General features: G+C 41.7%; 5 protein-coding genes across 9 annotated transcripts in view; 3 read left to right on the forward strand and 2 right to left on the reverse strand.

Annotated features, from left to right (window-relative positions):
• Nucleotides 1–15,144, forward strand: part of LOC138129696 (ankyrin repeat domain-containing protein 29-like) — a 263,705-nt gene that overhangs the window by 15,590 nt on the left and 232,971 nt on the right. The gene's annotated exons all lie outside the window — the stretch shown is intronic.
• Nucleotides 1,103–5,374, forward strand: LOC138129708 (myosin heavy chain, clone 203-like). 3 transcript variants are annotated; one of them, XM_069045992.1, is made up of 2 exons: nucleotides 1,103–1,272; nucleotides 4,265–5,374. In XM_069045992.1, exon 2 carries the CDS (start codon nucleotides 4,267–4,269, stop codon nucleotides 5,206–5,208), a length of 942 nt encoding a protein of 313 aa, XP_068902093.1. In that variant the 5' UTR covers nucleotides 1,103–1,272; nucleotides 4,265–4,266; the 3' UTR covers nucleotides 5,209–5,374. The 3 variants fall into 3 exon arrangements, with proteins under 3 accessions (XP_068902093.1, XP_068902094.1, XP_068902092.1); XM_069045993.1 differs by lacking the exon at nucleotides 1,103–1,272 and adding an exon at nucleotides 1,883–2,014; XM_069045991.1 differs by lacking the exon at nucleotides 1,103–1,272 and adding an exon at nucleotides 3,236–3,389.
• LOC138129693 (peptidylprolyl isomerase domain and WD repeat-containing protein 1) lies at nucleotides 3,398–9,366 on the reverse strand. Its single transcript, XM_069045969.1, has 3 exons — nucleotides 9,219–9,366; nucleotides 8,061–9,165; nucleotides 3,398–4,224 (listed from the first exon to the last, which is right to left on the reverse strand). Exons 2-3 carry the CDS (start codon nucleotides 9,160–9,162, stop codon nucleotides 3,509–3,511), a joined length of 1,818 nt encoding a protein of 605 aa, XP_068902070.1. The 5' UTR covers nucleotides 9,163–9,165; nucleotides 9,219–9,366; the 3' UTR covers nucleotides 3,398–3,508.
• Golgin245 (Golgin-245) lies at nucleotides 9,367–14,054 on the forward strand. The gene is made up of 3 exons (XM_069045968.1): nucleotides 9,367–9,606; nucleotides 9,660–13,789; nucleotides 13,839–14,054. Exons 1-3 carry the CDS (start codon nucleotides 9,465–9,467, stop codon nucleotides 13,860–13,862), a joined length of 4,296 nt encoding a protein of 1,431 aa, XP_068902069.1. The 5' UTR covers nucleotides 9,367–9,464; the 3' UTR covers nucleotides 13,863–14,054.
• Nucleotides 14,043–14,841, reverse strand: Arpc4 (Actin-related protein 2/3 complex, subunit 4). Its single transcript, XM_069045997.1, has one exon. It carries the CDS (start codon nucleotides 14,734–14,736, stop codon nucleotides 14,230–14,232), a length of 507 nt encoding a protein of 168 aa, XP_068902098.1. The 5' UTR covers nucleotides 14,737–14,841; the 3' UTR covers nucleotides 14,043–14,229.

The raw sequence follows: 15,144 nt of genomic DNA on the forward strand, positions 1-15,144 counted from the left end.
CAAACGTAGATTGCGGGCCGAATTAAGCGCCTCTAGTATTAAGTTCGCTTAAAGCGGGGGTATATCGTTCCTTTAGTATTAGTACGTTCCTTAGTTATAGTGCGTTCTTTCGTAGCGTTTATTTCGAACATGTATCACATTAATCTGTAATACTTGGCCCAAGTTTGCAAAATTCACAGGTTGTGCTGTGTGTCCTTCCGTTGAGTCGACGAACGTTCGGCATGAATCGTTCAGGGACAGTTAGTCTAGTCACCCTAGATCGGTAGATGGAACCAGATGTACAACCTGGGGTTATAGTCGGTACATGTGCACTGTACCAGGTTGACAGAACCCGCTAGACTTGCGTAGATATTAAGTTCGTAAAATCACTTAGAATAAGAGCTTTGGGGATTAAGCACGACGGGGTAAATTGTTCCGGTCAACAATTGAAAGATGTTCCGATTTCAGGAAGCAAGCTAGCAAGGACGCTATTGCTTGTCAGGAAGGGCCGTGTCAGCATTTCCATGTTTATCGATGACGGCTCGCGTATAAAACCAGGCACTACGTGACGATCGAGAACTGAGGAAAACGCGGAACAGGAGACCGGGACGCAAGGCGTCATTCGATGACCAACCTCGAAGGGTACCACTCATAGTTCCAGAGTTGGATGGTTAAGTTACGAAAGGACAATAAATCTTCATTCAGTTCCTATTTTCTTTTTTTACTCTGACACCTGCGATTTAATATTTTCACATCCGGGTACACAACACGGCTTCATTTTTTTTTACAAATTGTCCAAAAGTACTTAAAAATTGAACACAAAAACACAAAATCTACATGTATTTTTCCACTTTCCACTAAGTTGCGTCATGCGTCGCAACACTTTTCTCGGAATTACTAGGAAAGTTAATGCGATTGGGGATTTATCCAGGATGACCAACCATAGGAATTACTAAATTGTGTTGGTAGTAGCAAATTTTTTATTTTTTTTCTGATCTGAGCGCCATCTGTAGTGGCCGCAAAATATTAAACTTGATTCAAGGTCGTCTATTAGAGTGCCCCAGCGTCTCAGCACTCGAAGAGAACGTTGGTGTTTGAACCGTCGCTTTCATTGGTATTGTTTTATTTGAAAATGTAGTTATTGCTGTTACGAATCTCGAGTCGTGCATTTTCTTGTGTATTATCACAATGTAATCAGAACCGTGCTGTTTAAACATTCACCAATCGCGGAGGAAACACGTGTTGGTCGCTTACAGGTGCGAACCTTGCGTGTCGCCAACAGTTGGAATTCAGGTAGTATGATCTTACCGTCAACAAGTAGTGTCTAGCAGGTATACTCGGTACTCTGATAGATTGCACGTTTTTTGACAGAAGACAGACACAGAAACTGGTTTGGCGGGAATTAATCTGCAGGGATACAACGGTTTTCTACATATACTCAATTTCATATAAATGTGCATCTAAGCAAGCCATGAAAATCTGATTTTCTATTGGTAGTAAAGCTAAAGTTAGTGACTTTGACTTTCAAAGTTGCTTGCTCTGCGCGAACCCGATTTGACTAATTCTTCACTTTTTGTCCATTTTAACATTGCTGATTTCAAAAACAATGTTACGTCTTTTTACTGATTAAATTAAAGTAATTCTTATTTGTTTTTGTCTTTGTATTTTTACCAAGTAAAGATTTATTGGATATTACCTTCATAAATGTGACTTTTGTAATGTAACTAAATTAAAGGTGCTTTTACAAATGCACAGCTCACTTGATGAACATTTATATGAAATCAATTATAACGTGAAACAATTGAGATGGAGAGTTTAGTATTTTTCACTGCTTTATGTTTTGGAACTAGAATTTAAAAACGTGCAATCTATCACCGTACGGAGTATACCTATGTTATTTCGCTTTGTTATTCCGATAAGCTCGGGAGAAGTAAGAATTGAGTGTGTGGAGAAATTCTTGGGGAAATGTCGCAATAAAGTTACCCGGTAGACGGAATCCGTTGGGCAAGCCCATTTTCAGAGTAGGGCTAGGAAGGTAGGAACTCTTAACAGACCATGTTGCGTCAGCCATTTAAATAGAGAAAACGGGAGTCCATCTAGGGAACGGCTATCCATTTGCCACAAGGACAAACGTGTGCACGTGTTCGGCCAAAGTTAGGTTGTCGATGCGGGGGCAGGTTAGCACGTTGCAATGAAAAACGAGAGCCTGCCAAAGGACCCGGACGTGAGATTGCCGACGTAGTCTTTGCGGGGCTCGCTCATGACGTGTGATCCTGGCCGTAGAGCTTCTCGACCGCCCTTGGTGGACGGCCTCTGTTTCATCATATGTACCTAGTCTTCGCAGTGGCGATTCGGAGGACACAAGCCGAGGGCACTGCACCCATTACGAGTTAGGTGTTGCAGGGACTTGGACGACCACGACGCTAGGGTAGGAACTAGGAGACAGAGGGGCGAAAGCTAGTTTAACTCCGCGACCGGAAACTGCTTGTTATCAGAAAGAACTGAGGGTTATATTCAGTTAGGACGATATTCATTGTAATCTAGAGTCTTGTTGCGCAATCTTATGTAACATGTTCTGTAACTTTGGCAATTGAAAATATTATGGTGCGCCATCGTTTGTGGATGATTTTTGGGGGTTTTACTCATCCCATTTACAGTGTCTATTCTAGATATATCATTTGTTTCACAGTGCCGCTTTGTTCTTCTATTACGGGTTTAGGTTCTGAGCAACCGTTGTTGTTATATTATTTGTTGTATATTTTCGTTCCAACAAAAAAAAAGGAACAGTTTTTTTTTCTACCCTCAAGAGGTCGGTAGAGAAATTTATTATTGTGCTGTTATGTATTTCTTGTTGTGTCATGTGAAGTAGCACCGCTGAATGTGTTTATTAATGTATGCATAAAATAAAACAGGCGTCCTGCCACCGACTTATGCATTTTTATTTCGAAGTTTGTCCACCCTGCAGGTCCACCATTTTGCATCCCGAGCTAATCTGCCGCCATTTTGTACAAAACACACAACGTAGGGGTTTACCGCGTCTATGACGATCACGCCATGGCCAATTTGATCAGTTTCGCGGGTTTCTTTCGCTAATTCAAATGTTTGAATTTTGGCGGGAGACTGGCGACATCTGGGTTATTATATCACATTGAAAATTTTATTTTTAAATATTCGTAACTCACAGTTTTGTTGTTGTTACAAACCGTTACCTCTGTTTGTACTCGCCGATTGTATAAATTATATACATAATGATAAAAACGTTCAAGGACGAGCAATTCTACACCGGACTAAGTACAAACAAACACATTTTATCAATAATGAATCACTTGTTGAAAATAGGTAACCGTATTGATAGTGTGAAAAAAAACTTCGTTGCAACTGAATCTGACAGCTGCGATTCACTTCCAAAGGTAACGAATTCTATTTTATTATTTATTGTTTAATAACTTCTTAATTTGTTTAAAAAACGTCACTGTCATTTTTTATTCCATTTGGTTGTTCCTCCACAAGAATCGTGTACCTAACCCCACTATTTGACTGTCACCGAGACAATCCTTATGTCATCGTAGGGCTTGTCGGTCTTGGCGTTGGTCTTGACGTTGCTGATATTCTGCACCACTTCCATCCCCTTGACGACCCTCCCGAACACCGTGTGCTTGTTGTCGAGCCACGGCGTAGGCGTCAAGGTGATAAAAAACTGACTCCCGTTGGTATTCGGCCCCGCATTGGCCATCGACACCGTGTACGGCCTGTCGTGCCTCAGATTCGGCCTGATTTCGTCCTCGAACTCGCCCCCCCAGATGCTCTCGCCCCCGGTGCCGTTCCCGGTGGGGTCCCCCGTCTGCACCATGAACCCCTTGATCACCCTGTGGAAGATGTGTCCGTTGTAGTAGCCGTTCTTGGCGTGGACGCAGAAGTTCTCCACCGTCTTCGGCGTGTCCTTGATGAAGAGTTTCATGTGGATGTCGCCGAACACCGTGTGGAGGATGGCGTTCTCGTAGAGGCGCTGGACGGCGGGGTTGTCGGTGGCGGCGAAGGTGTCCTCTTTGGACGGCTTCTCGTTGAAGACGTCGCGGTCTTGGTCGCCTTGGAGGTCGTCGGGTTCGCGCCGGCTGAACAGGTAGAAGCGGGATTTCTTGTAAGCGGTGCAGATGAGGGTGGGGTCGGGCTGGATGGCTTCGAGGGTGGGGTTGTTGGAGGCTTCGATTTCGAGGGTCACGGCGGCTTTGCCCTTCTTTGCGGAACCTAAAAAAAAAATTGTTAACAGTTTGTTAAATTTTTACAGAAATGGCAGACGAAAGTGTGATTTTCGAAATCCAAGTGGAGAAAAAAGTCCTCGAGCAAGTATTTCAAGAAAACAAGCATCTGAAGGAAAGCTACAACAAACTTGTCGAAAAAGAAGACGCATTAAAATCACTGAAAGAAGAAATAACAACTTTGAGAAACGAAGTAAAAAATCAACAACAAATCAACAACAATTTGGCCAGAGAAAATACTGCACTGAAAACGACGATTGGACGGTTGGAACAAGACAAAAGAATACACGAAGAGAGAGACAAAAATGCAGATTTGGAACAAACCGAAAGCAAACTGCTCAAAATGAAACTCCAAAAAGCGGAAACAGAAAAAACCAAGATCACCGACGAGTACGAGAAAGAGACGAAAATTCTCGAAGAGCTGCTGAAAGACAAGTCCAAGCTGCAAAAAGTGGAAGAACGCCTGAACGAAACCGCCGAAACCCTAGCGAACGTGACGGACGAGCTGAAGAAAACGAAGAAACAACTTGCGAAAGCGGAAACCGAAAACAAACAATTGGACCGCGACAAGCTCGACCTGGAACTGCAAATCAAAAATTTGACGAAGAAATTGCGACTCCACGAAGAAAGGGACAAATCGAACGATCTGGAACACGTCGAGAGCAAACTGTTGAAACTGAGACTGCAAACGGTCGAAAACGAGAAGAAGTACCTTGTGGAGGAGTTCGAAAGGGAGAGGAAGATCATGATCAAACAGAGCAAACCCAGAGTGGCCAAGCTGGAAGAAAACCTGAAGCACTTGAGGAAGTGGATCGAAAAGGAGGCGCGAGAACGTCGACCTCGAGATACCGAAGAAGTGAAATTCCTCAAAGAGCAGATCCACACTTTGGAGAGCGACAAACGAGATTTGATCGAGGGCTTCGAACTCGAGCGCAAAGTCTTCCGCAAAATACTTAAAGCCAACGGAAACTAAAACTTGAGATCTTAATTTTTTCCAATGATTGCAACACACTTGTTTGAGAAAAGTTTGACCAGTTTCATTCCCAGAAGGACAACACCAAAATGATTATACTTAATAAAATTTTATTTTGTACTTTTTCCGTTAATAAAAAATCCATTTTTGAATTTGTTACTCGTAATAGTGACTTGTTTATTTTGTTTTTGTGTGTATTTTCGAAATCTAAGTGGGAAAGAAAATTCTTGACCAAGAAAACAACTTTCTGGAGGAAAGTTACCACCATCTTGTCAAAAAGGAAGACGAAATAAAATCATTGAAGAAGAACTAGCAACTTTGAAAACTGAATGCTGTTGAAAAAAAAAAAGAAAGTTCTCGGGGAGTTGCTGAAGCAGAGGAGAAGTTAGAGAAAGTCAGGGAAGACGCGAAGAAGAGTTTGTTGAGTAGAGTAGAGTAAACTGTTGGATCAGTTGAACGAAGATCAAGTGAAGAAACAGAAAGAGAAATCGAAGAAAATCGGCGAAAACCCCAAAATTGGAAGATTTGAAAAGAGAAATTGAACCAAGAGATGAACCACCTCGAAGTGTTGATTCAGAAGCGCGAAGCAAGTTTGGAAAAGAAGAACAAAGATATTGAAGCGAAACTGGAAGTGGAGAAAGAGAAACTGCTTCAAAAACTTGTAGAGAGTGAGACTACTGTGAAGAAATTGGAACAAACGAGCTTATCACTGACACAAGAGTTGGTAGAACTGAAAACTAAAAATAAAACAATTGCCTTGCTGCAAAGCGGAATTGCAGAATTCGAATCAGCAAAAGAAGAAACTTGGGGAAAGTTTGAATTCGAGAGAGAACCAAGTGAGGAGTTTGGAAGAAATCAACGCAAAGTGGAGCAACGAAGTAAAGGGGTTGCCGGTTGAAAAAGAAGAAAAAGACAATTTGCTTCGAAAGCTTGAAGAGGAAATGAAGAAGGAACTGGCGAGTGTCGAGGGCGAAAAGAAATGTGTGCGCGGAGAAGAAGCCAAAAAAAAGGGAAGACGAAAAGAGTCGTTTGGAGATGAGGATTCAAGATTTGGAAGAAAAAGACAGTTTGCGCGAAGAAGAAGCGAAAAAGATGGAATAACAAAAGAATCGTTTGATGATTTAAGATTTGGAAGAAAAAGATAGTTTGCGCGAAGATGCAGTGAAAAAGAGAGAAAAAGAAAAGAGACGTTTGGTGATGAAGATTCAAGATTTGGAAGAAGGAAGGAAACTGATTGCGAGTATGGAGCAAGAACGGGAAACTGATTCTCTACTCAAACTTAATGAAGATAGAAGAAATGATGTAGAAGTGAATCGGAAGTTGAGTGAAGAGTTGGCATAATTGAAGATTTCACTCGAAAATTGAGAACCAAGTGAGGAGTTTGGAACACGAAGTTGAGCAACGAATTTAGGATAATTGAAGATTGAAAAAGAAGAAAGCTTGAAGAGGAAATGAAGAAGGAACTGGCGGAAAACTAGTCCTCTATTTACAGTTTGTGAAGATAGAAGAAATGATTTGATAGAAGTGAATTGGAGGTTACGTGAAAAAGTTGACACTGTTGAAGATTTTTCTTGGAAATCGGGAATCTCTTCAGGTATAGCAGTTAGAAGAAAATGAGGTGAAAATGAAGAATTCGGAGTAAACCATCTATAAATATAGTGAGGGGTGAAGAAATCGCTTATTTTAAAGAAAACAGTGTGAAGAGTGTTCATTTTTTGCAAGAGTAAGAGAGAAAAAAAAAGGCAGAAGTCAGTTTTTGGAAGAAATCGACTTGTTGAAGAAACTCTTGGAAGAAACGTGACAATTAAAGCTCACGAATTGAGAACAATTGAAGAAAATGGTTCGAATTTGCGAAGAAAAAATTGCAAAGTTGTCCAAAGAAATTAGAAAATGATGTAGAAAGTAGACCGAATTGTTGTACATACAGGGTGTTATTGAAAGTTGTACAGATATTTTAACCACGAGCTACTGGCTTCATGTAGAACTCGAAAAAAATATCTAAAAAATTCTATGTCAAAAAATAAAATGACATTTATTTTTTGAGCTACAATTTTTTTAAATTGCTTTTAGTTTTCTACGTTGTCCTACAACCTCGTAGGTAAAATTTCGGCACATTTTAAAAATACACCCTGTATACCTATCATGTTTTATAAAATGTACGCCAATGCCATTCGCCAAAAGTTTTAATATGACCGAGAAAAAGAAATAGGTGCGAAACAAAATGATGACAAAAAAAAAGCGAGATTGGTTCTAGAACTAACGCAAGAAAAAAACAAGAGAAAACAGGAAAGAAGAAAACGACTCTTCATCTTCATTAACGAACATTCAAATTTTGCGTGCGTGGTAAATGAGCAGAAAACTAATTCTCTACTTAAAGTTAATGAAGATTGAAGAAATGATTCAGAAGAAGTGAATCGGAAGTTGACTGAAATCTTGACACAATTGAAAATCTCAAATCTGTCCGGGTGCAGCAGTGAGAAGAAAAGGAGGTGAAAATGAAGAATTTGAGAAAAATGTCCGTGAATTAAATGTGGACCTAACCTCCTTGTGTGAAAGGTACTTTACACAAAAGTAACTAGATCTGTCAGTTTTGTCACCATATAAGACAATTAATTACCTAATTATAATTAATATCAATCAATTTGGTTAAGAATCAAATATGTAAATTATACATATTTAAACGCGATTTAAATAAGTGTGATTTTAACTGTCGACATTGTTAGACATGCATGTAAAATGTAAATAAAGAAATACAAAAACACTGCAAGCACGGTATACGCATGGCTGCCAACAGAAATTTGAATTCCCACAGCCACCCCTTACCAATTCAATTGAAATGGAGCTTAATTTACCTTGATACAAAGCGATGTTGAGCAGCCTCAGATTTTCATTTTTCCCGATGATCCTGACACACTTATTCGAGTACAAGTTGACCAGTTTGATCCCCAGCAAAGTGGCGTACATTATAAAATGGCCGCTGTAGTCGAACACGATATTGGCCAGACTAACAGCTTCGGACTTCTCCAAGTCGCGCTCGACCGCCATCCGCCGCCCGAACTCCATATTAGGGAGCTGCTGCGTGGCCTGCTGCAACTCGGTAAAACGGGGCAAAGTCTCGTCCAAAACCCTGACCAGCTTCCCCGTTGTGAAATTGAAAACTCTGACCCTGCGGTCGGTGCTGATCACCGCGAACCGCCCCCCGTCCGGCGAGAACGCCAAACCGGTCGGTACGGTCCTGTTCTTGGCAAACTCGAACAAATCCGTGTCCAGTTTCGAGTCGAATTTGACATTTTTGGGGAAAATGCAGTCTTGCTTGGTGCCGGTCCAGTACTCTAAGATCCCGGTCTTGTCGACGGAGATGGCCACGTCGTATTTGTAATTGTATCGGATCAAAATGACCGGCTGGCTGTGGACCTTCTCCAGAATTTTCAGCGGTTTGTTGTCGGAGCGGCCGTCGTAAATGTAGATCTTGGGCGAGTCGGCATCGGTGACTGCGAGAGCGTGCACCGGGTCCCCCGGCCCGTGCACCCACTCCACCTGGTTCGGCGTGTACTCGAATTTCATCATGTTGATCATGTCGAAATTGATAACGTCGAAGATTTTCAACGATTTATCCGACGACGCCGAGCAAAACAGCGTACCTTCTTGGTTGCACGCGATTTTTGTGATGGGGCTCAGGTGGCTGCGAAAATGCTTCACAAACTCGATACCGGTCTCGACTTTCTTCCAGAACTTTATGTGGCCGTCGCAACTCGCAGTTATTATGAAATCCGTGTTCGAGACTACACAGTGCGTGATGACGTCTCGGTGCATGTAGCTCTTCTCGTACGACTCCGCACACGGCAAGTTGTCCAAATAGAGGTTCTCGTGGGACAGGCGGCGGCGCCGCTTCGGCTGGGACGCCTCGCTCAGCGAGGGCCCCACAAAACCCTGAGAGTTTTCGCCGTCCGACATAACCTAAAAAATTGACAGCCGTGGAAAAAATTCCTACCAAATAACCAACAACTCACGTAAATAAAATGATTGCAAGTTCAAATCAGATGTGGTTGAACTTATTGTTGTATTATTTGAATTTGTAACGGTTTCGCATCAAATAAATAAACAGCGGTAGATCGTTTTTGGTGGTAGTTCTTGGCGAGTAGTTCAAATTGTGTTGGTCCAAAATGGTCTACTGTCAAATGTCTGACACGTCATTGTAAGGTTATAGGAGTGTTTGTTTATTTTGTTGATAAATTTCCCGATTTAGTCACCGTATAATGTTCAAAAAACTTAAAGAAAAAATCACAGAAGAGGTGAAAAGTTCACCTCAGAGATTCCAACAGTTGACTCAATCGATGAGTGACAGGTTACAAAATTCGTCGACTTCAGACGAAAATTTCTTTTCAATCGGCGACGATGGTACCGTCAGAGCATTTAAAAATAAACAATCATGACATAACGATCGGTTCCAGATGCCAACACTTCGAACGCCAGCTTTGAAGCAGGATTTACCAACGTGTCCTTAACATCCCCTCAGGAAACTAGATACAGACGCAACTCGAGTTCTTCAGTAGCTAGCGACGTTTCTTTTTTACCCCGGTACGAATCGATCGCCAATATGTACCACCTCCAGTCAGATTTAGACATCTCGGCCAGTGAGATCGAAGACAACGCTTCAACATCCTCCCAGTTGGGTCATTTAAGCAAAGAGCAAATTTATTCGGCCTTTAAGAAGGCGCAGATGCGCTATCACAAGTACAGAGGGCGCTACACCGATCTGGCCAAGCACTACAAAGAGTTGGAAAGGGAGAACACCAAGATGAAGTCGGTGCTGGTCGAGACACAAGACAAAGCCATCAGGAGAGTGACCGAGTTGAAAGAACAGTGTTCGCTGGAGCAGAAGGCGAAAGCACACTTGGAGAGTGCGTTGAGGGACGAGATTGACGAAAAACTAATGAAAATCCAGTCGTTACAAACGAAAATCGAGCTGTTGCAAAATGGAGTCCCTTCAAGTCAAGATGTGGAAATGGAAAATTTGAACAGATATCTTACTGACGCGAGGCAAGAAATTGAGAGTTTGAACGAAAGAATTCAAGAAATGAAAGCCAATTTGATTATTTTCCAAACCAAGGAGCAAGAATACAAAGGGAAGATCACAAGTTTGGAGAAGGAGATTGCTCAGTTCTCTGAGCGCGAAAAAGAGAATAATTTGAGCTTGGCACAAAATAAAATGGAGCTGCACAATGAGCTGTTGGGTAAAGACACTGAGATTAGTAATTTGAAGAAAGAAATGGAAGGGTTGAAGAAGAGTTTGGAAGGCTTGACCAGCGGAAGTAACAAGTTGGAGAATCTGCAAACTCAGAACATGAAACTGATCGAGAAGTTGGAGAATCTGACTCAGAAGTGTAACAATTATGAGAATGAGTTGCTGAAAATGGAACAGTTCAAGATTGAAGCGCAAAATTCGAATCAGGCCAATTCTGAATTGAAGAATCGTTTGAAAGACGCTGAAGATAAGTTGGAGGAGGTGAGGGAAGAAGCGAAGAAGAGTTTGCTGAGTTTGGAAAGTAAAGTTAGGGAGAAGCTGGAGAAAGAGTTTGGGAAGAAAGAAGAAGAGATGAGGGAGGAGTTTAAGAGGAAGTTTGAAGAAGTGTCTTCAAATCAGAGTAACTTGCAAGAGATGAAACTGAATCTGGTCGAGAAAGATGACGAAATTAAGAAGTTGAGAGAAGTGAACGAGGGAGTTTTGGAGGAGTTGACTGTCAAAGCGACTAAATATGACGATTTGGAGCGCAACCATTTGGAGTTGATTGAAGAAGGCGTGGGTCTGAGGAGTAAGATCAGCAATTTGGAGAAAGAATTGGCGGGAATGCAGAATGTAAGTCAGACTTGTGATTTGAAGATTTCTCGTCTTGAGGGAAACGTAAAGAGTTTGGAAAGGGAGATTGAAGTCTACAAAGAGCTAGAAGACAAACTCCAACTGGTGGAAGAAGAGAAAAAGAATTTGTTGGATCAGTTGAACGAAGATCAAGTGAAGAAACTAGAGGAGGCAGCGAAGAAAACCGACGAAATGAAGTTGCTCGCTTCCAAGCTTCAAAATTTGGAAGAAGAGAACAAGAGTTTGTTGGAAGATTTGGAAAAAGAACGTCAATCCGTCCAGGAACAGTCGCAGATCAATACAAAATTGAACCAAGAGATGAACCACCTCAAAGCGTTGATTCAGAAGCGCGAAGCAAGTTTGGAAGAGAAGAAGAAAGATATAGAATCTAAATTGGAAGTGGAGAAAGAGAAACTGCTTGGAAAACTTAAAGAGAGTGAGATAACTGTGAAGAACCTGGAACAAACGAGCTTATCACTGAATGAAGAGTTGGTAGAACTGAAAACGAAAAATGAAGAAATTGCGCTGCTGCAAGCGGAATTGCAGAATTCGGATCAGCAAAAGAAGAAACTTGGGGAAAGTTTGAATTCGAAAGAGAACCAAGTGAGGAGTTTGGAAGAAATCAACGCGAAGTTGAGTGACGAACTAAAGGAATTGATGGTTGAAAAAGAAGAAAAAGAGAGTTTGCTTCAAGAGCTTGAAGAGGAAATGAAGAAGAAACTAGCGAGTGTCGAGGGCGAAAAGGAATGTGTGCGCGGAGAAGAAGCAAAAAAGAGGGAAGAAGAAAAGAGTCGCTTGGCGATGAAAATTAGAGATTTGGAAGAAAAAGGTAGTTTACGCGAAGAAGAAGCGAAAAAGATGGCGGAAGAAAAGAGTGGTTTGTTGATGAAGATTCAAGATTTGAAGGAAAAAGACAGTTTGCGCGAAGATGAAGCGAAAAAGATGGAAGAAGAAAAGAGTCGTTTGGTAATGAAGATTCAAGATTTGGAAGATGAAGGAAGGAAACTGATTGCGAGTATGGAAAAGGCGCGGGAAACTGATTCTCTACTCAAAGTTAATGAAGATAGAAGAAATGATCTAGAAGAAGTGAATCGGAGATTGAGTGAAGAGTTGGCACAATTGAAGATTTCACTCGAAAATCGGGAATCTGTCAAGGTGCAGCAGTTGGAAGAAAAGGAGTTGAAAATGAAGAACTTGGATCAAACCGTCCGTGAGTTAAATGTGGAGTTGGTCACGGTTAAAGACTTGTTGAAGAAAAGGGATGAGGAAGTCGCTCGTTTCCAAGAAGACGGTGTGAAGAGTGTTCAGTTATTGCAAGAGCAAGAAGGGGAAAAAAGAAGGCTAGAAGACGAGAGGAGGCAATTGTTGGAAGAGATCGACTTGTTGAAGAAACTTTTGGAAGAGGCAAACAACAACTTGACAATAAAAGAACACGAATTGAGAAGAATTGAAGAAGATTTTTCGCATTGCGAAGAAGAAAGGGAGAAGTTGTCGAAAGAATTGGAGAATTATAAGAAGAGTGAGACCGAATTGTTGTGTAAAGTTAATGGTTATGAAGAAGATTTGAAAGTGAAGAGTCAACAGGTCGACTCGCTTTCGAAGAAACTTGAAGAATACAACGACTTAATTGAAGAGAGGAATGAGGGATTTTTCAAGATACTTAACAGCGTCGCGGGGGAAGCCCCCAATAATTTTAAACGAAGCAAAGAGAATAAAAACTTGGAAAATTTAGAAGAAAAATTACAAAACTTCGAGCAGACATTCTCTTTGGAGAAAGAGAATCTCGCCAAAGTTTTGATCTACTTGAAGCAATTTGAAGAGAGACACTCTCGGATATTGATCGAGAAAGATCAACTGGAAGAGGAGAAAGAAGAGTTGTCGAGACAAATCAGAGAACTACAGGGTCAACTTAGAGAAATAAGCACAGCGAAAACTTCTGTGAAGCAAATCGAGGAAGAACTAGTGCGGCTGAAAGAAGAAAATGCCAGTCTGAGTGAAGATCAGGAGAAAATGAGGCAGAACATGTTGGAATTGGAGTCGCGGAATACTCAAGTAGTGTCAGATAGCAATTTCCTGTCTGAAGAAAACAACGGCTTAGTAAGAGAAATCGAAGAGTTGAAGTTGAAGAATGAAGAATTGCGAATCGGTTTTGACAGTTCGCAAGCGACGATCACCGACCTGAGAGATAACATTGCGAAATTAAACGAAGGACCGAATCAAGTCGACAGTGCCAAAAACCACGAAAACCAGTTGGCAGAACTGGAGCGCCACCTGAGCGAACTTCAACACGAAAAACAACTGCTCCGGGAAGAAATCGAAGAGTTGAAGACGACGCCGATCAATCTTCAGAACAACAAGACGGAAGAGAGCAACAAAGAGGAGAACTACATCAGAGAGATAGAGAGTCTGAGGACGAAAATCGTCCAGTACAAGTCCCTGGACTTGACGAACCGGAGCTCGATCGAGTTCTACGACAACGAGTTGCAGAAATTGAAGAACCAGAATGAGAAGTTGAACCGGAAGCTGGACGAGACCCTAGTCACACTGAACCATTGCACGGAGCTGTCAAATTCGACGGAAATCGAGTACCTCAGGAACGTCTTGTACAACTACATGTTGGGGAAGGAGAGTCTAGTGTTGGCGAGAGTGATAGCGGCGGTTTGCAAGTTCGACCCGCACCAAACCGAGACGATCTTAGCCAAAGAGCAGCAGAAGCAGACTCTGGTGAGTTGAGGTGTTTGGTGATTTTTGGTTTGTAATGTTGGTTTTGCAGTTGGGCCAGCTGGGAATTCTCTAACGTCAAGCTCCGCTGCGGACAGTATTTTATTATTAATAATTAGATGCATTCCATTTAATTCTCATACGTACAAACTTATGGCAAACGATTTAGTTCTACTAACGCACTTTGTATCGGTTGTGTAAATATTTTGTTATTAGTGTCCACATTATTTATGTAAATTGTTATAATAAACTAAACTTTCTTAATAAATCGGTCGACTTTATTGGCGAAACAATATAATAAGTAAAAATATAATTTGCGGTTCAACTCAAGAGGAATAAACAGGTCTCCTGCTCATGAATATATCTAAAACGTTATGTACAACGGGGCTCCAGACCTTGCACTTGACACAAATCAGTTGCTTTCGTCGCAACTCACAGCGCGGTTAAAACCTCTTCAGGAATTCCTCAGACACTATTCGAGCCCTAGCGTTGACGGCCAGCTTCATCTCTGACACTTCCTTGTCGATCTCCTCCATGAAGTGGATAACGAAGTCAACTAGCTTGTGCTTGTACATCTGTTCGGTGTGAAAGTTGGTGATGAGGAAGCTGATGTCGTAGCCCTCGATCGGCTTCCGTCTCAGCACGACGAAGTTCTCGGCGCGCATCATCATGAACCTCATGAACTTCTTGCAGAGGATCTTCTCGATTTCGTCCGCTTGCTTCACGGCTATGCTGATGCGGACCGAGTTCACCGAGGTCTCTATGAACACTTTTTCCTTCTCGTTGCGTGATATCACCACGGGTGTCATCAAAAGCTCCTTGCTGCATCTAACCTCAACTTCCGGTTTGTTGTGGCGCTCCACCACTTGCGAAGAGAAGTTTTCCAAGCACATGGCCGCCGTTAACGTGTGGCGGACCGCCGTCAGGTAGGGCCGTAGCGTCGCCGACATTTTCACACCCTTCTTATCGGTTATTTGGCGAATTCGAATTCGGAGATAACACCACACCTCTATCAACACGAAACAGTATCTGACGGCTCTGCCGTCCTTGACGTCGTCTGTCATACATCTGTCAAAAGTCATTTCAAACTAAATTTAAATTGAATTTAAGCCAAAAGGACACACAATCCAACAGATAGTTATTTAAAAATCAACGAAGATGGAGATTTGTAACTTGAAAATTTGAAAAATTATGATGCACTGTTTACTCAATTGTACAGTACGTTCTTTAAATATTGTCACTTAGCGCACACAAACGTTCCTGGCATATTTAAATTTTAATTACTGTACACAACATTTTTAATTACATTTTAATTACATAATTATATCATGCCTGTGGAATGTTATTTCAATTTGAGT

The sequence above is a fragment of the Tenebrio molitor genome, chromosome 4 (genome assembly GCF_963966145.1).
Source record: "Tenebrio molitor chromosome 4, icTenMoli1.1, whole genome shotgun sequence".
NCBI lineage: Eukaryota > Metazoa > Arthropoda > Insecta > Coleoptera > Tenebrionidae > Tenebrio > Tenebrio molitor.

Bases quoted from the DNA above. Each gene is read 5' to 3' on its own strand.
- LOC138129708 (XM_069045992.1), top strand. From the start codon at position 4,267: ATGGCAGACGAAAGTGTGATTTTCGAAATCCAAGTGGAGAAAAAAGTC.
- LOC138129693 (XM_069045969.1), bottom strand. From the start codon at position 9,162: ATGTCGGACGGCGAAAACTCTCAGGGTTTTGTGGGGCCCTCGCTGAGC. The intron at 4,225-8,060 runs GTAAATTAAGCT...TTTTTTTTTTAG, and splicing joins CAACATCGCTTTGTATCAAG to GTTCCGCAAAGAAGGGCAAA.
- Golgin245 (XM_069045968.1), top strand. From the start codon at position 9,465: ATGTTCAAAAAACTTAAAGAAAAAATCACAGAAGAGGTGAAAAGTTCA. The intron at 9,607-9,659 runs GTACCGTCAGAG...GATCGGTTCCAG, and splicing joins CTTTTCAATCGGCGACGATG to ATGCCAACACTTCGAACGCC. The intron at 13,790-13,838 runs GTGAGTTGAGGT...TTGGTTTTGCAG, and splicing joins AGCAGCAGAAGCAGACTCTG to TTGGGCCAGCTGGGAATTCT.
- Arpc4 (XM_069045997.1), bottom strand. From the start codon at position 14,736: ATGTCGGCGACGCTACGGCCCTACCTGACGGCGGTCCGCCACACGTTA.